This window comes from Antechinus flavipes, chromosome 2 (assembly GCF_016432865.1).
Source record: "Antechinus flavipes isolate AdamAnt ecotype Samford, QLD, Australia chromosome 2, AdamAnt_v2, whole genome shotgun sequence".
Lineage (NCBI taxonomy): Eukaryota > Metazoa > Chordata > Mammalia > Dasyuromorphia > Dasyuridae > Antechinus > Antechinus flavipes.
Genome location: NC_067399.1, coordinates 443,161,571 through 443,184,402, shown reverse-complemented (window position 1 = coordinate 443,184,402; position 22,832 = coordinate 443,161,571). Strand labels below are relative to the sequence as shown.

The following is a 22,832-nucleotide window of genomic DNA, read 5'->3' as shown; positions in this document are numbered from 1 at the left end:
ATGATTGGCTATCTTCCAGTATGTAATAAAGCTTTTTGAAAGTAGGGTCAGTTTTATTTTTATCTTTATATGCCCTGAACATTGCATAGTATCTAGATAAAGTAAAACCTTAATAAATATTAATTGAATGCAATTATCATTATCATAACTTACACTACATGTTTCAAATGAAACAATATGGTCCAGAGCTTTATTGGGCTATTTTGATTCTTTGATCAAATGGCACTAAATGTCAACCACAGAAGTTTGGAGAGGGAGAATCAACAACATTGATATTTAAAAAAAAGACAAAGACCATAAACCACAAGATCCTATGTAGGAAGAACCCTGTCTACTGCTTCCTGAAGAGCTTATTGCTTTGAGAAGGAGCAAGGCAGGAACAAGGTAGAGAGGCACTCACCTGGGCCTGTGATCACCAGGGTAGGAAGTAAATCACCCTGTGGCTACCTAGTTTAAGTAATTATTCTTGTTAATAAGTTTCTGTGCTGCCACATGAATAAAAAATGCTATAAAAATGCAATAAATTTAAGATTAAGAATATAATTCTTTAAATAACTATTAAAATATTTGTATTCTATAAATTTTGGTGCCCTTAAAGCAAAATCTGTTGTGCTTCTGATGAGGATCCTTTGAAAATCTGAGCTCAAGTCAAAAGCTATACCTGCATGATTTCTGCACTGGAGTTTGGAGTTGTTTAATTTGGAGAAAAAAAAAGTAATTCATCAAACTAGAGTTTCAGATTCTACAACTTAATCTGGTAGAGAAATTCTTACATTTAAAAAAGCTGTATTCAGTCTTTAAGAGAGGTAATAGATTAAAAAACAAAACAAAACACAACTATCATTTTGTAATGATGGTACCTTTGTATCAGCATCACAGAAAATACTGAAGCCCAATCCATTTAATTTAAAACCATTCCCCCTTTCCCAAAGTTCTTTTGGTGGCATGTCCATTTGATAAAATGTCACCAATAACAAATGCCTTCAAGTAGTATAGTGGGATGAAAAGAATTTCTTGAATTGGGAATTGAGACATGGCTCAAATCCAAGCTTTGCTTATAACTTTTTATGGGACTTTAAACAAGTTCCTTTTCCTCATCTAGTCTCCCTCCCTTATAAAATGACAGGACAGACCTCAGGTTGTTCAGATGTTTTTAGTCATTTCTAACACTTCCTCACTCCATTTGGGGTTTTCCAGGCAGAGATATTGAAGTAGTTTGCTATTTACTTTTCCAGGTCATTTCACAGAAAAGGAAACTGAGGTAAACAGGGTTAAGTGAAGTCAGGGTCACACAGCTTTAAATTCAGGAAGAGGAGTCTTTCTGACTCCAGTATTGATGTTCTACCCACTACTCCATTTAGCTGCTCCAATGATCTCTATGTTCCCTCTGACAAACTATAATCTTCTATGATCTCTGTTTACACATGGAGACCACACTCACATTCCCAGTTCCTTCCACATTTGCTTATAAATTGATTTCCAAATATTTCATTTTATCCTCACAACAACCCCATGGGGGTTATTATTACCCACATTTTACAGATGAAGAAACTGAGGGACAGAAAGGTGAAGTGTCCAGGACCACATGCTGGTAAGTGGTCAAAATTCTCTGATTTCTTATTGTGTTGATAACAGAACTGTAAGCAAAGAAGTGGATATTGCAGCTTTGCTGGTGTCCTAAATTGCTAGCCAAGGCTGGTTTTCAGGAGTTGTACTATGTGCACTGTTACATGACAATAATAAAGAACAGCTTTATTTCCAGAAAGCAGGCTGAGCAGATTGTGACTTTAAAAAAAATCCTGTTTTGACTTGTAAATGGAGCTTGAGAAATCTGGAAGTCATCGATGAGATACCTTGTCACTGGTGCCGAATCACTCTGAAGCCCCAAATTATTAGAGCCATTTAATATGGCAGGCTCATCATTTAGGGACAGTGAATGAGAGATGCTTTTCCTTGGGCAATGGCAGTAGACCAGCATTCAAATTCTCACTCACTTTCTCTTATAGGCTACAAGGCTGAAGATTTTCCATCAACATTTGAAAAAGGTTAAGGGAGGCCAAAAGGCAAACAGTCTATGATTTGTGCCAGAATTTCATCTGGGAATCGTGTTTGTCCTCAGGCCCACAATGAATCTCAGAAAACAAGTACTCAATCAGGTGATGATAGCTGAGGGGACAAGAGCCTCATACTAGGCACTGTGGGAGCAAGACTAAAGAAATGGGAAATAATAATTACCGATGCTCATGTTGTATTTAAATGTTTGTTTAATGAACATTTTCTTCTTTGAGAAAGGAGGATGTCTATTTTTTCCCACTGATTTAGAAAAATACTCCATGAAGAAAATATCTTTATCAATATTGGTAACCAAATGTTCTTTAACTTAGTCTTAAAAAATTTCTTGGGACAACAATACTATATGATGATCAATTCTGATGGAAGTGGCTCTTTTCAATAATGAAAGGATCCAAATCAGTTCCAATTGATCAGTGATGAATCAGCTACATCCAGCGAAAGAATACTGGGAAATGAATGTGGACCACAACATATGATTTCCACTCTTTCTGTTACTGTTTGCTTGCATTTTTGTTTTTCTTCCCAGGTTATTTTTACCTTCTTTCTAAATCTGATTTTTCTTGTGCAACAAAAATAACTGTATAAATATATTGCATCTAACATACATTAGAACATATTTAACATGTATGGGACAACTTGCCATCTAGGGGAGGGGTAGGGGAAGGAGAGAAAAAGTTGGAACAGAAATTTTTGCAAGGGTCAGTGTTGAAAAATTACCCATGCATATGTTTTGTCATTAAAAAGCTATAATAATAAAAATTTAAAATTTAAAAAAATCTTGAGAGTAACAAAAAGTTAAGAGTCTTGTCTGAGATCATAGAGCCAACATGAAACAGAGTTTTAATTTACAGCTAGGTTGTCCTTATATTCAGAGGTCAGTGTTTCTTATATTATATTGTTCCTTATCTATGACATGAGAATATAATATCTGTAGTGTAAAATAATATCTATATATTGTAACATAATATATAATAATATAATATAGTGTAATAAAATATCTGTAGTATAAATCAAAATAATCACTATAATTTGTTTTTCCTATCACACAGATTAAGAAACTGAGACTCAGGGAGCTTGATCTATTTGCCCCACATACTTAAAGGGTGTGAGATGGCACCGTATATAGAGTGCTGGGGCTGAGGTCAGGCTGATGTCATCTTTATGATTTCAAATCTGGCCTTAGACATTAGCTGTGTGATCTTGTGTAAGTCACTTAACCTCATTTTCTCATTTTTCTTATTTGTAAACTGAGCTAGAGAAGGAAATGGCAAACCACACTAGTGTCTCTGCCAAGAAAAATCCAAATGGAAAAGCACTCACATGTTCAAAAATGTTGTAGCAGTCTTTTTCTGTAGTGGCAAGGAATTGGACATTAAGTGCATGCCCATTAGTTGGGGAATGACTGAATGAGTTATGCAGGGGTCCTCAAACTTTTTAAATAGGGGGCCAGTCCATTGTCCCTCAGACTATTGGAGGGCCGGACTATAGTAAAAACAAAAACTTTGTTTTGTGGGCCTTTAAATAAAGAAACTTCATGGCCTGGGTGAGAGGGATAATCATCCTCAGCTGCCGCATCTGGCCCGCGCCTGTAGTTTGAGGACCCCTGAGTTATGGGATATTAAAGTAATGGAATATTATTATTCTATAAGAAGTGATCAGCAGGATGATTTCAGAAAGACCTGAAGAGACTTATATGAACCAAGAGAAACTGTATATATTAACAACAAAATCATATCACGATAAATTTGTGATGGATGGACTTGGCTCTTTTCAACAGTGCAGAGATTCAAAGCAATTCCAAGAGATTTGTGATAGAAAGTGCCACCTGCATCTAGAGAGCAAGCTATGGAGACTGAATGTGGTTCAAAGCATAGCATTTTCACCTTGTTGTTGTTGTTGTTTTACTTGTTTGTTTGCTTGTTTTTTTCCTTTTTTGTGCTTTTTTCTTTTTGGTCTGATTTTTTTTGGTATGTGACAAATTTGGAATTTTTTTTTTTTGCAAAGGTTTTGCAAGTATAAAAAGTGAAAAAAGAAAACCCCAAATGGAATTATGAAGAGTTGGATATGACTGCCCAGACCAGCTCACAAGGAATTTAACACCCTGAGTTTATATTCTCTAACTCTAAAAAACACATTTATGGATGGTAGGTCATAACATTGTGGGTTCTGTTAATAACGCACTATGTGACCTTGATCATATCATAAGAGCATTTGTGTGCCTGAATGTCATGGTACATATAAGGTGAGGGGTTCAGACAAGTTGATGATCCATCTAGCCTGACATTCTATAATTCAGTAAGAGCTATAAGGATTGGCTCTTTGTAGGTATAAAAAGTACACAATCTTGCCAGCATGGAAAATCAGGCCAAAATATTACTTAAATAGACATATTCATAGAATCAGAGATATAGAGCTGAAAGGGACCTCAGAGACAATTTAATCAAAACTTCTTCATTTTACAGAGAAGACTGAGGCACTGGGCTTTTAAGTGAATTGCCTCAAATTACATAGGTAGTAAGAGTCAGAACTCTTTCCAGTATATTAGTCTGCCTTCAATTATCCTTGAGAAGGGTCTAGTACTTAAATCAAGATTTTGGAATCCAAGTTTCATGCCTGGGATGAGCTTGAGGATTCTGGGGAAGTCCCTGATGCCCCTTGTAGTCCCTCCACTCAGATCTAATGAGACCTTGATGATACCGGCTTCCCAGTTAGCAAAGCCTTTGAGCTGTAATTACTAATTGATGTTTGTAAAGTATTTTAAATCCTCAGGTGACAGATGTAATCAAGGGGCAATTTATTATGGTAATTGTTATTAGTATAGATCATCAGTATTTGTAGATGTCACTTCTCCCTGCAAGCAGGTGTGTCAAGATTAGAGGGGAACAGTAGCTTTGAGTTAAATAAAAGAGTATCCATTATTTTTACAGCATATCCATACCCCCAATAGGCAGAGCTCTGGTGCTGAGAGAATTTTAGAAGGATGACAATCAGAGTTAGTACAAAACAGGACCTTCATTTTACACATGAGGTGAGGGAAGTCAAGAGATGGAAATCTAAGATGCAAAAATCAGCTGCTCTGATTTCAAATCTAGTGGAATTCGCCATCCTTCCCATTAATGTTAATGGTTCATATAGTCATAATCAAACTAGACATTTTTAATTTTTCTGGGTCAGACAAACCTAGTAGAACTAGGAATTCTGGTACTCTAAGTAAATATGCTTTGAGTATGCAGAGGACAATCAGACCCAGAAAGTTTGGACCTATATTTTAGGATGCTATGTCCCCCAACCCTGATCTTCTTTCCCAATCCCCAGGAGGAGATATTGTTGAGGAAAAAGCATAGAGAGTAATTGAGCCATAAGCATTTATTAAATTCCTCCTACATGCTGGGCTTTGTGGGATATAAAGAAAGATAAAAGTCAGTTCCTAACTAGCTACTAACTTCTCTGGCTCTGTGAATGAAAAACTCCCTTCTAAGCTGACTTTCCTTCTCCCAGCAGTACCTTCAGAGCCAGAAGGTTTAATAATGAATCCTGATGGCCCAGGAACACAAATGAGATATGCTTGTCTTTGGGCAATGATTGTAGTCTTTGAAATTAACATAGGTCTCTCATCATCCTAGTAACTCTTCTCTGGATGACCAATGTCCATCCTAAATTATAGTACCTGATTAACTTTATGTCCCCTTTCCTCCTGGGGCAACTAGACTAATAACTCAAGGGAATAATACAGAGATGATAAGCTTAGATTTCAAGAAAGCATTTGACAAAATCTCTCATACTATGCCTATGGCTAAAATTGAAAGATGATAATACAAATAAAGGGATTCGGAACTAGTTGAATGATTATATCCCCAAAATAATTACTAATGTGTCAATGTCAATTTGAAGGAAAACTTTTAAAATCAATGTTCTGTTTTTGATTCCTGGTCGATCAACATTTATTTCTTAAGTTAGATGAGAACATAGATAAATACATTCATCATTCTCCAGACCTATAAGTCCCCTGGTTCTAAACCAAGAGCCCATTATGTTTTTTGGTATTACGAATCTCTTTGTCATTATGGTTGAAAATATAGAACAAATTCAGAGTCTCTAGATTATAAATCTCTGCTCACGACTTGAGGGTGGAGTTGAAGGACTTTGGAGGCAACCATACCTGACCAAAAATTCCTTATTCACCTATTCTAACAAGTGGTCATCTGGACTCCAACTGGGAAGAAGCTATTATCTCTTAGGGCAAACCATTTCACTTTTGGAGAATTTTAAGGACTCTTTGTAGTTTTATCCTCTAACTCCTAGGAGAACAAGTTTAATCCCTTTTTCACATATCAGTCCTTTGAATATTTGAAGATAGAGACTTTATCTCTTCTAAATATTCTCTTTTCCCAGCTCAGATATTCCCAGTTTTTTCCACTAATCATCTCTATATGTTCTCTAGCCCTCTCAATATCTAAATCATTATGTTCCAGATGTGACCCAGATGATCTATGGTTTTTCTGAAATATGGTATCTAAAATTTACATTGAATTCCAGATTTGATCTGATCAAGGCAGAATATGACAGAATTACTGTCTCTTCTATTTTAAATTGTATTTATGTCTCTTTTAACATCACATTTTTGGCTTCCATGCAAAATACTCTTGACTCCTACTGAATTTGCAGTTTTCACAGAAATGGTTGTCTAGCTAAGCCTCTACTATCTTTTATTTGAGAAGGTAATTTCAATTCAAGAATAGAAATTTTCATTGATCCTAATTACATTTCATTTTATTCAATTTTATCCCTCATTTGAGCCTATGGAAAGCTTTTAGGAACAGAACCCTGTCATTTAGTGAGCTACCTGGCCAAGCTTTGTATCTTATGTCCACTTTACATTTATGCTATCTATGATATCATCTAAATCATGATATAAATGTTGAACCACAGTGGTACTGCCAAAGACAGATTACTAGTGTCTTCCCTGAGAGGTTTCTATCTGATCTGAAATTGACCCATTAATGACAATTCCTTGGATTGTTGCTAAGCCAATTCCAAATCTTACTTGAACTATCACCTTATTTGTGTCTTTCCATTTTATCCAAAAATATGATATAAAAGTTTGAAAGTGTTTTGCTGAAATTTAATCATACTAGATCTGTATCATTCCCTCATGCTATTAGAACTAGCTGTTACCCAGAGAAACAAAGGGAAATAAGGTTAGTTTGATTTTTGTTCTGATGACAAAAAGAAAGGAAAGAGGTGGTCCTCTGAAGGGAGAACAGAATGATACAGAGAAGTAGCATGGAACAAGAAAGAATAGGGGACATGAAGTCAAATGACCTGGATTTAAATGCTGACTCTATTTCAGTATTCAAGATCTGATTGTGGGCAAATAACTTAATCTCTCAGGGTCTGTATTTTGCTAATTTGGTGGAGGAGGTCACTTCTAGGTGTTTTCCACTAAAACCCCTAATTATAGTGCCAACAACACAATAGGCACAAGGAAGGATCTTGTGGCTGACCTCATGTCTGCCTAGCTCTTTATGGAGAACTGAATATGAAAAGAACTGGGGAAACAGTTTCCCTAGCCTTCAGCCACAACCGACTTCCAACATTATTTTGAAATCTTGAGATTATGAGAGAACTGGGGTAAGGGCAGACAAGACAAAGCAAAAGCTCATGGGAAAGTCCATTAGCAAAGAAGTTAAAGTCATGTGGCTGCTCATGATTATAGTTGGAAATGACTGTTCAGGAATTTTAGCTGTGTCCAACTCTTCATTATGTCATTTGGAGTTTTCTTGGCAAAGGTACTGGAGTGATTTGCCATTTTCTTCTTTATCTCATTTTACAGATGAAGAAACTGAGGCAAACATTTGGAAGCTCAGAAGTCTGCAAATAGTGGGAAAATGGCCATGGGTAGAAATTGGAAATAGACAGCAGTTGCCATCTTGAATTCTTAAATGATGCTGATTTGGTTTCTGAGATCCTGATTTACTAATTGGAGGACTCCTTTCCCATACCAAGTCTGGACTCCCTTTTATCACTTTAGCCTCTGCAGTCTGTACATTGGTTCTTCTCTGTCCTTTTCTGAGCCCCACCCTAAACTTTGCCCTCAGCTTCCTATTATAAAACTTGGATTCAAATTTTGCTCTTTTTTATGGGAGTGGTCTGTGGTAAGTTACTCTCCCTTTGGAGGCTTTATTCTCTTTATCAATAATAATAATAGATTTCATTTATGTAGCACTTTAAGATTTGAAAAGTTCTTTAGAGATAGTATTTTCCTCAATGCCATAAAATAAAGAGGCGAGATAAGATGATCTTAACAATCCCTTCCAGTTCCAAATTCTATGTGACATTTTTCTGCTTCAATGACTAAGGCCATTTTGGTTCAGGAATTTCACCTCATTCCCTATGCAGTAACAACAAATCCAAACAAACTGAAATTCTATTTTCAATGAGGAAACTGGAAGCCCTTTCTCTGTTTAACAGCAACTGAAAACTCATGCATAGTTTAGCTGACAAAAAATAATTAAGCATTTCCAGCTGAGTGTAGGAATCCAGAGGTTAAATTTTGTCTTTGAGGACCTTAGGTCAGCTTTATGCATGATAAGAGGGAGCTAGAGTAGGGCTTTGTTGAGAGAAAGTCCCAGGGTGAGATGTCCAATGATGCAATAATGGCCAAATATACAATTTCTGGTAATTTTTCCTCAGGGGATTTGTTGATATAATGGAAAGAGTACTTCTGCAATTAGTGGACTTGGATTCATATCCATCTTTTGATACTACCAATATAATCTTGAGTAAAGTCATTTAACCTCAACTCAGCTTGAAAATGGAGGGTTGAGTCCATGTTGCACCAGGTGGGGATGGTCTCCGAGGTCCTTTTCAGATGGATGTAAATGGTCACATTACTGGAAACAATGTTCTTAGGGAGCAATCATTTAATAGCCATATGGGTAAATAATGGTGTGTATGGCTTGTCACCTATCTTTTTTATTTTCCAGACAAATCAGGCTTCAAATAGGAGTAGAAGGAAAAGTAGGGAAGGAAAGAAAGGAGAAAGTAAGAGTGAAAGGGAGGAGGAAAAAGGAGAAGCTTAGGTTTGGGGAGAAGGAAAAAGGAGATTGAAAGATGGAGAAAGAAAAGGAATAGGATCCAGAAACAGATGACTTAGGACTGGGAGTAAGGAAAGAAAGAGGAACAAATAAGAGAAAGATAAATCTATAAGAGTTTGGGAAAATAAAAATGAAAGAAGACATCTAATCTAGCTCATCCTGCTTCAATTCTATTTCAGTAAAGCTGTGGCCTGTTCAGATACAGAACTGTACCTACCACTTCCAGTCCCAAACCTGGAATTTCTCTCCTCTCTCTCTATCCTGAGTTCCTGGGTTCTCCAAACTTTAGAGAGTTTTTTTGAGTTAATTCTGGTTTTTTTCAATCCAGCCAACTTTATTGTTTTGTTATATTAGAATTTCATTTACAGAGGAGACATGGATTGAGGTATCAAGGCATTGCAAACAATATTGTGGATGGGGGCTAGAATGAATAATTAGCCTTCTTAAATAATCTTTTTTTTTAAAGAGAAATTTAGCATATCCATAGAACTCTAGAATCTTAGAATAAGAAAAGCCCTTACTTATCATTATCCTCCTATTCAATGTGCATATCTTTTCTAGAGCAAAGCTTCTTAAAATTGTAGGTTGCAACCCCAAATGGGGTCACATAACAATGTGGGAATCATGAAATTAAGAATTATTATCAGTAAATGTTTGATTTATTTACCTATTTCATAAACCTACATAGCCAGAGTCATGTAAAAATTTCTCAGGCAAAAAGGGGTTGCAAGTAGAAAAAGTTTAAGCCCTGTTTTAGAGGATCCTTAATGTAATACCAATAATGCTAACATTAACAGTAACAATAACAACTATCATTTTTATAATATTTTTAAGTTAGCAAAACATTTTACATAGAACACTGTGAGACTGAGGCTATTACCTCCATTTTACAAATGAGGAAACTGAAGCCGAGGATAGTTAAGTGACTTGCCCAGGATCCCATGAGGAAGCATCTGAAACACAATTTGAATTCAGGTATTCTGATACTGAGTCAAGCACTTGTTTACTTTAACTATTCTTAGCAGTCTACAATAGTCATTCAACTAAGTCATTCAACTTCCAAAGAAGAGGGAACATTACCCCAATTCTATTGTTGGTTGTTAGGGAGTCTTCCTTCCTTCTACTGAAATGAAATCTGCCTCTCTGTAACTTTTTCCTATCATTATTATTAGTTCTCTCCTCTGGAGAAATGGAGAATAAATTGAGCACTCTGCTTTTCCTCCTGCTTTTTTAGATAGAAGTAGGCAATGATCATGTCAGGTCAACTATTCATATCCATGTCTGAAATGATTTTGAGTCCCTTTTACCTAACTGCTACCCTTCCTTTCTTGACATTTTCCAATTTGTCAATGTCCTTCAAATGCAGCTACTGTAAGAGATGATTCTTATTTGTTCATAAGGAAAAGATGAGAGAACCATGATCCATAAAGGTTCGACAATTCATTTAGATCATGCTGGGATGAAGTAGTAGAGCTAGGCTAAAACAGGCCTCCCTATAACTTCTTCCTGTCCTTCCAGTTCTTCTCTCTGAAGAACAGGGAGTCTGTTCTCTCTTCATCCACAGGTAATTAGTGTTTGTGTCCTTTAAGTCTTGTATGGTCTAAACATCTATTTCCTAAGCAGGTCAGGATGCACCTCTATTTGGAAACATTTTTGTCAGCAGCCAAGTGCTTAAAAATAATTAAATCTGACTTCTTTACAAATATTCTGTGGCTTTGAATTTTCTCTAATTTAATCCCAAACAGCTGTTCTCCAAGCACAATGACCTCTTTCAACACATCTCAGCCTTCTAACAGTTCTTTAAAAGCAAAATATGCTATTAGGAAGCTCACTAAGAGAAAAATAAAAATGACCCTCTCATTTCACACTTTTCTTTTTTCGAGTTAGTTCTGACAGACTTCTTTTAAATGGATCAAATTTATGCCATATTAATGGAATGGTGAGCAAGAGAAAGACCACTGGATTGCCAATGAGAACACCTGGTTTCAGATCCCAGTACTGCTACACTTACCCTTGTGACCTAGGTAAAATACGTAATCCCTTCTTGCTTTGTTTCCTTATCTATAAAGTGAGACTAGGTCATATGATCTAGCCATTAATAAATAATAAAAAATAAATAAAATAAAAGTAAAAATAAGTAAAGAACAAACAAATAAATAAAATAAAGTCATTAATAAGCAAGGCTGCTGCTGTTTTTGCTGCTGTTTGTCCTTGATAAGCCAAAATACATCCAAAAGAGGATGAGCAGAGTGATAAAAGACAAGGAGTCCATGCTCTACAAGGATCTGGGATGGAAATGGGGCTGTTTAACCTTTGGAAAAGTTCGGGGGGCACATGACAACTGTCCTTAAGCAAGAAAAGAAAGAACTGTCACCAGGAAGAGAAATTAGATATATTATGATTTGCTCTCAGAGAGCCTAGGAACTATAGACAACTAGTATCAGTTGTGAGCAGCTATTAAAGCATTCATTTAGTGCATCATCTTTGCTAGGCTTTAATAATAAAAAGACAAAAATGAAATGGTCCGTATCTTCAAAGAATTTATATCCTATTTGGGTTGGAGGTGGGACAATATACCCACAGATAAACATATACAAAATGTACATGAATAAATAAGGTAATTTTTTGGAGGGGATAAAGGAAGGTAGCCTAACAGCTGAACAGATAATAAATGGGCTCATGCTGGTGATTTTTGATGAAACCTAAGTATTCTAAGAGGTGGAAGTAAGGATAGAGTACATTAGCATGTATTCCAACAAGCATAGTGGGCAACTTGTACAAAGAAATGGATATGGATGATAAAATATCAAGAGTAACTCATAGCAAGAAGGCCAGATTGGATGGGTAGTAAAGTATGGGAAAGAAGGTGATGAGAAAAAAGATAAATTCTGACTTGAGGCAATGACAAACTTCTTAGTAATCAGGATCTTTTCAAAGTGAAATGAGTCACTTCTGGAAGTGATGGGTTCACTCTCATGGTATCTTTCTCTTTAAGCAAAATCCAATGATTGCTGGTTGAGTGAACTACAGAGAGGGACCTTTATCATGTTTGGGTTGGCCCTTGATGATGCTTGAAGACCCTTGTTTGTTTGAAATGTTGTGATGCTATTACCTACAGAGCCCCTTCTAGCTCCAAATCTATGATCCTAAGTATTTTCTCCACATACAACAGAGCAGAAAATAGCACTGGCCAACAAGAGGTATCTCTGGTTCCAATTTTATATTAATTTGCCACACTTGTTTTGTATCCATCTGTTAATTATGCTCTTTTCAACTTAACAATGGTGACTAATGGTACAAGAAGAACAGTAGACTCAGCAGAGCTCATTCTATGAAGAAGAGAATAGAAACAATGTCCAATTGCACTCTGAGGCTGCATGCTTTAGTGAACTCTATCCTAAGCACCATTCAAGAGCAAACCAAGATCACTGGGTCTCAAGATGCAAGCATTTGGGAAGAAGTCATTTTGGACTCCCAAATTCTCAGAAGGGAATGAATCCTTACAAACTTGTTTCTTGCCCTTATGAGAATGAAAATCTTAAGATGCATTAACCAGTCTAATCAACAGAGCAGCAGAGGTGTTGGTATTTATGCTGGTCATAACCTATTTGGAGTGAATACCTAATCTAGTTCCTGGGAGAGACAATGCTAAGAAGAAAAGCAAGGTAGAAGCATACTTTATAGTAACTTGACTGGTAGGCAGATTCCATCCAGGAAGAGTTTTATTTAAATGAACAATAACCATCAGAGCTAAGTCAATGATAACCCAGTTTGAGACTTAAACATGAGTGCATCCTTTCCTGAACTGAAGCCCTTCAGTGTAAATGAGACAAATATTGGCCAATTAAAAAGAACCAGTGATATACTAATCATTTATCTGTCATCACAGGAGCAACCTCATTTCCCAGAGACATGTCATCAGGTTGCCCACAAGGCTATAAAAGTTAATCCGAAATCACCTTGTCTGCTCTATGCCATGCTTTCTCTACTTGGGCCATGACCTCCATCTCCTTCTCATGAATAATCTAAACTCAGTTCCAGATCGCTCTGTTCTGATAAATGCAATTTTGTCTTATTATGCTCTATGTCACATCCCAGCCCTAAGTGGTACTCCTATCCTCCTTTTCAGTTTCCCTGTACATCTAGTTTTCCCCCTTTAGCATGTAAGTTCCTTGAGAGAAGGCAATATTTTTTTGCCTCAGTATTTGACACATAGTAAGTGCTTAATAAAAGCTCTCTCTATGAAGATCTGAGTTCAAATCTGGCTTTAGGGACATATGTATCTATTTATCTATCTTTATATCTCTATCTCTAGCCATATCTATATCTATGTATCTGTCTCTCTTTCTCTATATATCTATATCTATCTACATATCCCTCTCTACCTATAGATATATATCTATATCTAATAGCTATATGCAGTCCTGAGTAAATTATTCTGTTTTTCTCAGTTTCCTCATCTGTAAAATGAACTGGAAAAGAAAATGGCAAACCACTCCAATAATTTTGCCAAGGGGCATGAAGATTTGGACACAACTGAAACAAATGAACAACAAAAAACTATTCAATCAACTAGCATTTATTAAAGACCTCCTAGTGATGGAAAAAATCCCAGAAAAAATTTAGTCTAATTCATCTTGAGGGAGGGAGGGAAATTAACTGACTTGCCCAAGATTACATTTATAAAATGGCAATAATGGTCAAGGTAGTGAGGGGGACTTGAAGCCAGATTCTCTCATTATTGAGCCAAAGGCTACAATAGATCAATAAAGATCATCTAATAGGGCATAGATATTAGTAAGAAGTGCTCATGTAGATAGAAATATGGGTCCTTGAATTGTTGATTTCATTTATTTTATATTTCTTTTAACTGAATCCCCCACATATTGCCTATATAACCATGGATTAAGAGCTTTGGATTTGTAATCAGAATTAGGTAGACTCAAATATTTTGAGAGTTACTAACTATGTGACCATCAGCAAGTCACAACTGTTCTGAGTATCAGGCCACTTCGAAAACTGAAAATTAGAGAGAGGTTGTGTTCTGGATCCATGGAGGAACATAATTCTTGCTATCTGGTCTATTAATGACTTCTTTGTCATAAGGAATTCACAATGGCTCTGATGAAACAAGGAATAAGACAAGACAAAGGATAGTGGCTTCAGTTCAAACTTTATGCTTTCTTACATCCGCAAAGCAGACATTCTGAAAACCCATTTCTGTCATTCTGGGAACACTGACCCCATGGCTGAGGTCCACCCAGATGCCTTGTGACCATTTCACTGAAAGTTCTGGGGCACTTCTGAGATTGGAGGGAAGGGGCCATTGAGGAAGAGGAACCTTCTTTCCTGGGCCTTCCTGGGACCAACAATCAGCCTAATGTATATGAAAATGGAAAAGACTGGAAAGGTTGGTCTCTCCTTTCCCATACTCACTCCATTGGCTTTGCTCAAAGCCTGGAAGTAGATGCTGTAACTCTTCAAGGGTGAAAGAGGAGCATTCCAATAGCCATTGTAGGTTTTATTGTCCCCTACTGTGAATGGCTGTGTAACTGGCAGGTTGACAGGCTTCAATTCGGCTGCAAAGTAGTGTAGAGAATCCAGGCTAGAAGCATTCTTGTAGCTCACAGGCACTGAGAAGCACTCAATGATGTCTGCAGCCCTCCTGGCCTTCTGAAGTCTCTCCTCCTTGACCACCAACTGATAGACACTGGGAAAGGAAGGAGGAAAAGATGAGCAAAGGAAGAACCCAGTTATACCAGACAACTACAGGCAAGAGGGAGAAAGGTGAACAAGTAGCCACCAGAACTTATCTGGAGGAGAGTTCCTGTATAAGATAAAGCTCTAGTCGCCTAACCCCAGCTCTGGTACAGTAGCTCTGTATCTTCCCAGAAAGAGATAAATAACTCTATCTATAGCTATTAGATATAGATATATATCTATAGGTAGAGAGGGATATGTAGATAGATATAGATATATAGAGAAAGAGAGACAGATACATAGATATAGATATGGATAGAGATAGAGATATAAAGATAGATAAATAGATACATATGTACATCCTTTGTTCCTCACCCCATCCTGGAGAATAGGAATTTTATGTGTGTGTGATCTATCAGCTATCTATCTATCATCTATCTAAAAGGCAAATCATCTCACCTACCCTCAGTTTGCTGGATCAGTAAAATGAGATGACAACTAGATGACTTCTATTTTTTGTTGTTCAGTCATTTTAGTCCTAGCCAACTTTTCGTGATCTCATTTGTAGTTTTCTTAGCAATGACACTGGAGTGATTGGCCATTTTCTTTCCAAGTCCGTTTTATATATGAAGAAACTGAGGCAAAAAGGGTTAAGTGACTTGGTCAGGATCACACAGCTAATCAATGTCTGAGGCTAGATTTGAACTCAGGAAGATGAATCTTCCTGACCTAAGGATTAGTACTCTATGCACACTATGGTGCCATTTAGCTACCCAGGTGACCTGTATAGTCTCTACTAGTTCTAAATCCATAATAATCTGATCCTTATCTATGTAACTTACTAGCTTGACTTTTGGGGACCTCAATTTCTAGAGGAATTGAATTCAGTGAAAAAATGCATCTTTCTTGGGATGTCACAAAGCATTACAGAATGCTCAAGCTGAAGGGACCTCATCCAACACAGAATATAATGCTCTCATTATCCAGACATGCAAATCAAAGCTTAGAGTCTTCTTAAGATCATCTAAGTACTTAGTGGGACACTACTCTTTCTCCCAGTCCAGGGGTTTTTAAACTTTTAGTATCATGGATCTTTTTGGTAGTCTGAAAGGCAAGGAGCCTTTCTCACAATGATAGCATTTCCATAGCAATTTAAGATTTTGCAAAACACTTCATGCATGTTATCTCATTTGATTCTTCTAACAACTCGATGAGGTAGATGTTATTATTAACCCCTTCTTACAGATGATGAAATTGAGACTGAGAGGTTTGATTTAAAGAAATACTAAATTTTACCTGAGAGGTTAATGAAAATAAAGATGCCATTTTTTCCCATCCAGATTCACCGACCCCCTGATGTTGAGAACCCCTATTTTGTACTATACTTCTATGTCCTGAGATTCTGTTTTATCAGATTTTGAATACAACTGGGAGATTATGCTGAATACATTATATGCAGTAGATGTTCTCATGCTGAATAATGCAGCTTCTATGAGAGCATCAGGGGCAAATTGTTCATTTCTCTAGCTCCTTCCTTAAGGGGCCATAGCCTAGGTTGAAAGATAGAAACTATTTTCAAACAATAATAGAGGTGTATTAGTTACTGGGGGTAGGCTTGAGATGGGAGATGACAGGGGAGGAAAAGGGGACACATCCTGAATTTTCACTCCAAACAAAATTGCTTTTGAAAATTGAAAACCTGGACAGCTTTCCCTACATTTTTTCCTCTTTATAGACATACAGTACTTTGGTTGCGGACTTTGATCTTACTGTCTTCTCTAGTCAGGAAGAAGCCCATCTGGCTATTAACGGGAATAACAAGTCCCAGATTATCTTGTTTGTACAGAGTGATTTGTATAGAGGCTTTCTTCACTGTCTATCCCTCAAATCTCTGGGCATCTTTAAACAATCTTTGAGATATTGATTAGTAAATCTTTAGACAGGTCTGGGACCTAATTTGCCAGGTGCATTCCACCTAGCTCCTCCTTGATCTCTCCCTGTGAGTTATCAAATACTTCCCTGGTCCTGACCTGACAAACTCCAAAAGTTGTGTTTCTTCCAATAAAAGGTCTGCTCATGATGAAGGTGTTTGCTAAGCCCTTTCCAGGACTAAGCCCACAATGAAGTACTCTCTCTCTCTCTCTTCTTCATAGTGCCTTCCCTTTAATGGTGTCTTTCTCTTTACTACAGCTGTTTGGTTAGGCTGCTAAACTCCTCTATGAATTTAGGCTGCCAATCAATGGCTCACTCCCACCTCATGGAGTATTTCCTTTTTTCTGGTTAACTGTGAGTTCCCTGGAGAACTTGTCTTTTCCTTGCTAACTATATGCTCTCTAAACTCTATTTCATATTTGCCATTCCTAGTGCCTATTTTACCCCTTCATTCTATCTACAAATAAACCTCTCTCCTATATAATAAACCTATCTTTTGGCAAAGAGACTGGCCACTATGAATTTGTCATGTGTTTATTTTGAACTAAGAATTGCTACCCTGACCTTATCACTTCTAAAGTAAAACAGAGTTACATATCTTATCAATATCTGAGACTCACTTAGGACTCAGGTCTTCCAGGCTCCTGGTAGCCACCTGTGCTACCTAGAAAGATGCAGGTTTCAATTCAATAAACATGTATTGAGTACCTACTGTGAGCAAGTCACCCTGTTAGGCCCTGGGAATTCAAAGACAAAAATTAAACAGTCCCCATCTTCAAGGAACTGCTATTCCTCTTAGGGATATAATAATAAACAGATGGGAGAGAGAAAAGTTAACTTAATTAGTTTGATTTTTTATTTTGACAAAATTCTCTTCTTAAGAAACTCAAGCATTCTGCAGAACCTATCCCAGCTAATCCCTCTACACTTGCAGAAGGACTGAAAAAAGGCAGAAAAGCAAAGAAAAGATTCGGCTTGTGGAGGATTAGTGGTTTGTATAAGGGAAGGGCAAAAGGCACAGGAAAATGAGATAGACTTCAAGACATGCCGGCAGTAACTGCCTCTTGCTTCCTTTTAATCTCTTTCCATAGTGGTTCCTATATTTTGGCCAAAGAACTATTTGTTCTCAAATAGACAAAAAGTATTGGAGTTTGGAGAAGAGTAGTGGGGAAATCTTTTCTCCTTTTCTATTTGTGAGTTCCAAAATTTTATTTCCAGCCTCATTAGAATCACACAAAATAACAAAACCTATCTCATGTCCAAAAGATGGCTGCATTAATATTGCCTTCTTCTCCCCTCTCCTCAATGCAGCTCCTGTAGTCCTGAAATCAATGGATTAAGTAAGATTCTAACTTCTAATAGCTAACCCTTAGATTGAGCCCAGACATTGCCTGGGGCTCACTACTTCTCAGTTTGTCACTCCTGAAGCATGTGTGTAAGGTTATTTTTAAAAAGTCAGAGCAAAAGATATAATCTAATGTGGAGGACAGGGCACTGGAGAGTGCTGGGATGGGAGTACAGAGACCTGAGTTCAAATCCTGACTTTGTTTTTCACTCAGAGTCCTTGAGGCTAGACTATTCAGAGAACCCCAAGGGTCTCTTCCCCTTCACACACTAGTTTTCTAGGACTTTGTCTCATGAATTCATTTTTGATTATCTGCCTTTCACAGAGACTATGGCCTATGGTCATTGTAAGGAAAGGAGAGAAAGTAAGCCACTCTCTTTTTAATACATACATTTTTTAAAAGAAAGAAAATAGTACTCTTTTTTTTCCTTCTCATGTCATTCTTAGTTTCCTCTGCATTGTGCTGCAAATACAAGTGTAGAAGAAGCTGCTTTATTTAAGTTTACAGGTAAAGATAAAATCATACATAAATAAAGCTATTTCTACGATTCAAAAGAAAAGCTTGCAATAAACTCTTCAGAAAAATTTGCAAAGGGAATGGTAGTTTTCAATGAAAATATTCTGACAGCAATATAAGAGAGTGGTTTAAAATATCCTATAACAGATTCTATTTCCTCATATATTTCCCTTTTCTGAAATATTTTTTTTGTCTTCAGGAAAGGTCATCAGCCTTTCTCTAAGCTTTCAGCCATATCAAAGGGCTGCCCATCTACTTCACCATGTTTGATTCATAGTATATTAGAAACCACCAAGCCTAACCCCTTCTTTTTTTATTAAGAAGGAAATGGAGAGAAATGACTCATCTAAAATCACAGAGCTAAGAGGTAGCAGAACTAAGACTAACCTAGTATCTTGACTTTTATGCATGCTATTTCTACTATACTGAGACCTTTCTTGGCAAATATTCAAATATTTTCAACACAATTTACTTGTATATATGTGTATTGTGTCTTTGTGTGTTCCTAGAGTAAATAAATCTTGTTTTCCATTTCAGAAATCAAAGGTGAGCCAGGATTCCTTTCTTAAAAATTTTTCTTGTAATCAGTTTCTCAATCATGGATTTATTTTGTGAAACACAAGACACAGAAGCCATGTGGCACAGCAGATAATGTCCTAACTTAGAACCTGGCATGTTATTTAATCTCTCAGATCCTCCTTTACCTCATCTATAAAATGGGAATAATGATACCTATCCTACAGAACAGTTTGTTGTGAGTTTCAAATGGAAAGTAAAACACTTTGCAAACATTACCTGTCAGTCATAAATAACAAATAACTATAACTATCATCAAGTATGTGATATAGTATCATGGAAAATCTAGAACTCAAAATAGTAACAACATTGAGAATACCTTAAGGACATATAGTCATATTCTTGACTATAAATGCAAAAATATCACCTGAGTTTGATGATCTTTAATGGCCCTTTTCCTAGGAGTCTTCAAGAGACAATCCCCAGTGAAAGACAATATAGCAAGCTGAATGAAATGTCACAAAACTCAGTTTTGAAAATGAAAATTAAAGTATGTGAAATGAGGAAAAGAGGGCAGCTAAGTGGCGCAGTGGATAGAGCACCAGCTCTGAAGTCAAGAGGACCTGAGTTCAAATTTGACCTCAGATACTTAACATATCATAGCTGTGTAACTTTGGGCAAGTCACTTGACCCCAATTGACTCAGGAAAAAAAGAAAGAAATAAGGAAAAGAGAGGGAGTAATGAATGACCACACTGATAACTTCCAGAAATGGGGTCAGGTAGTTGCTGACCTTTCCATAATAGGGGATACTTAGAACCCAACTCAAAGGTGAGGTTAACTGATAAAGAAAACAGATAGGATGTTTCTATTGAAAGTGAGAAAACAATTCAGAAGAATTCCTTCCTTCTTTCTTTTCTCCCTCCATCCCTCCTTTCCTTCCTTTCTCCTTTCCTTCCTTCCTTCTTTTCTGTTTCTTTTCTTCCTCTCTCCCTCCATTTTTCCCTTTCTTTCTCCCTCCCTCTCCCACTCCTTCCCTCCCTTTCCCTTCCTTCATTCCTTGTTCCTTCCTTCCTGCCTTTCTTCTTTTTTTCCTTCCTTCCTGGTTTCCTTCCTTTCTATATACTATATTTATCCATTCAGTAATTCATTCATTGACTACATGTAAGCTCTACGGTGTGTGATAGGGAAAACAGAGATAAATCAGGCACTGTCACTAAACTTATGGAGCTTAAATGTAGTAAGAGAAGTAAGACATATAAATAGGATAAATATGTTGTCAGTTTGAATATAAGTACATTAGAGGAAAAAAATATGCCATGAGATCAAATGAGGGAGAGAAAACTGATTTCTAATTTGATGGAGTTTTGAAGGGAGAATTAGGGAATTTTCAAAAAAAAATTAAAACTGAATTTACTACCTATACTTTACATCAAATTTTCCAAAAATACAAAGTCCACTTACTTATAAAACATACCATCTGAGTTTATTATTTCAAAATACCACCACCCAAAGAGAAGATTGGGTAAGAGCTGGACCCAACAGTAGAAGTCATGTTTTTGTTTTAATAAAAAATTCAGGAGAATCAAGATGTATGCCCTAGAAACCTATTTGGTTTCACAAACCAATCTACACACTGGCTCAATGAGCAACAGGAAAGTCAAGGAATTCTGAAACTACAACTAAAGAGCAGAAAAATGGCACTTTTATTTAAAAGAAAACACACCCCCATCTTCAAAGAGCTCTTTCCCTTAGACCCAACTCTTAAAATTTTCACTTGACTATTTTGTCCTTTTGTTTTATTTTTGTGGCTGTTCCTAGGTGGATCCATGGAATTGCAACAAGTCAGACATGGCTGAACAATAATCGATAGCATTTACTTTCTTCTAACAGGGAGTGGCACAGATCCATCTCTATTATTACTAGGGGGAATCTAATGAAGGAGACAACACGGAAGAAAAAGAACGACAGAAATCATGTTCCCCCATTGATCTCCTTGAGTGTAGGGACTACTTATTTGCTGTTCTTTGTATCCCCCAGGTTTAGTACAGAGCCTGGCACATAGGAAGCACTTAATAAATGCTTGTTCTAAAATATTTACAGCAGTTATTTTTGTGATTGCTGGATAATAACTGGAAATTTAAGGGATACCCATCAACTGGAGAATGACTAAACAAGCCATGGTATATGATTGTGATGGCAAATTATTGTGCTATAAGAAATGACAAAAAGAATGATTTTTTAAAAACTTGGAAAGATTTACATGAACTAAAGCAAAGTGAAATAAGCAGAACCAGGAGAACAATGTACATAGTAACAGCAATATTATATAATGAAGAACTGTGAATGATTTAGCTAATGCTCAGCCATACAATGATCCAAGAAAATCTCAAAGGACTAATGATGAAATATAGTATTCACCTCAAGAGAAAGAACTGATATTGCTTGGATATAGGCTGAATCATACAATTTTTTTCATTTTTTCTCTTTTTTTAATTCATGTCTTCTTTTACAAAATGACTAAAATGATCCCCCACATTAAAAAAAAATACTTGTTCTCTTGACTTTTCATAAGAAGACTCATTCTGTGAAGCCAGGTCAGTTTCTACTCCACAGTAATTCCAAGTAAACCTCTGAGAAGGGAGACTACTTCAAGCATCCAATAACACTGTTTCAAGGAAAGGGACCATTAAAGTTCTCACATGGATGTCTGAAGATCTGGTTTCCAGGCTCCCTTCTGTCACTTAAAAGCTATGAGACCTTGGACACAGTTTCCTTATTTGCAAAACAGGGTATTGATCCAAATAGTTCTATGATTTTTTATGGATTACTTAAAATATTTCTTCTTCTGCCCCTCACAATTTAACCATTTATTCCCAGGGGTTCTCTCCATCCTTGGGCTGACCCCTTTCATGGTAGCAGGAGGACCATGGACAAATGCCCCTTTGGGAAGCTTGATCTAGAGATGTCCTATCAGCCAATGACCGTTACACAGGAAAAGCTCTGTCCTTGGCCAACTTTTCAGAAGCTAAAGAAGCGTAACTCTCATAGGAAGCCAAAAACAAGTTCCCTAGCATTACCTGCAACCTCCTAAGACATTCTTGAAAGCAGTAATTTTGTGGTGGGTGGTGATAATCTTTCTCCCATGTATTCCTTCATGTAATAATTAACTATAGTCAGATACATTCTTCAAAAACGAGGTCTCTGAAATCATCACAGAGGCATGTCCCACTGGCTTTGGAAAAGACATCCCTTCTTGCCCTAAACAGTAGAATTGGAAGGGAAAGACTTGTTGCAAATAATTTGTGAGTTCTTAATGGTTATCTTACCCAGGGAAATCATGAATAAAAGAACAGTGCCAGCCCAAGCTCGCTCACACAAAGACAAGGTGTATTAACAATGCTATTTGAGAAGATACCCAGAGTCTGGCACACAAATTATTCACACTGAGCCCTAGGGTAGGAATGCTTTTCTAATGGTTCTTCTCAAGGCTAATGAAGTCAGGGATGTTTTTTCCTGACTACCAGAAGGAGGGGACAATGCTGCATCAGTTGTAGCTTAAATAGGTTTTGTTTTGAATTGTATTTAGTTTATAGAAAACAAGAAGTTAAGGAATAATGTAATGTGGAAAGCTGTTTTCTTCTCATTTCTCC

At 36.8% G+C, this 22,832-nt stretch overlaps 1 protein-coding gene across 9 annotated transcripts in view; it reads right to left on the bottom strand.

Annotated features, from left to right (window-relative positions):
• Positions 1 to 22,832, bottom strand: part of PTPRT (protein tyrosine phosphatase receptor type T) — a 1,291,476-nt gene that overhangs the window by 201,935 nt on the left and 1,066,709 nt on the right. For all 9 annotated transcript variants that reach the window (XM_051979271.1, XM_051979273.1, XM_051979274.1 and 6 more), the window contains exon 12: positions 14,607 to 14,880. In XM_051979271.1, the coding sequence (XP_051835231.1) occupies positions 14,607 to 14,880 (274 nt within the window). The remainder of the gene's footprint in view (positions 1 to 14,606; positions 14,881 to 22,832) is intronic.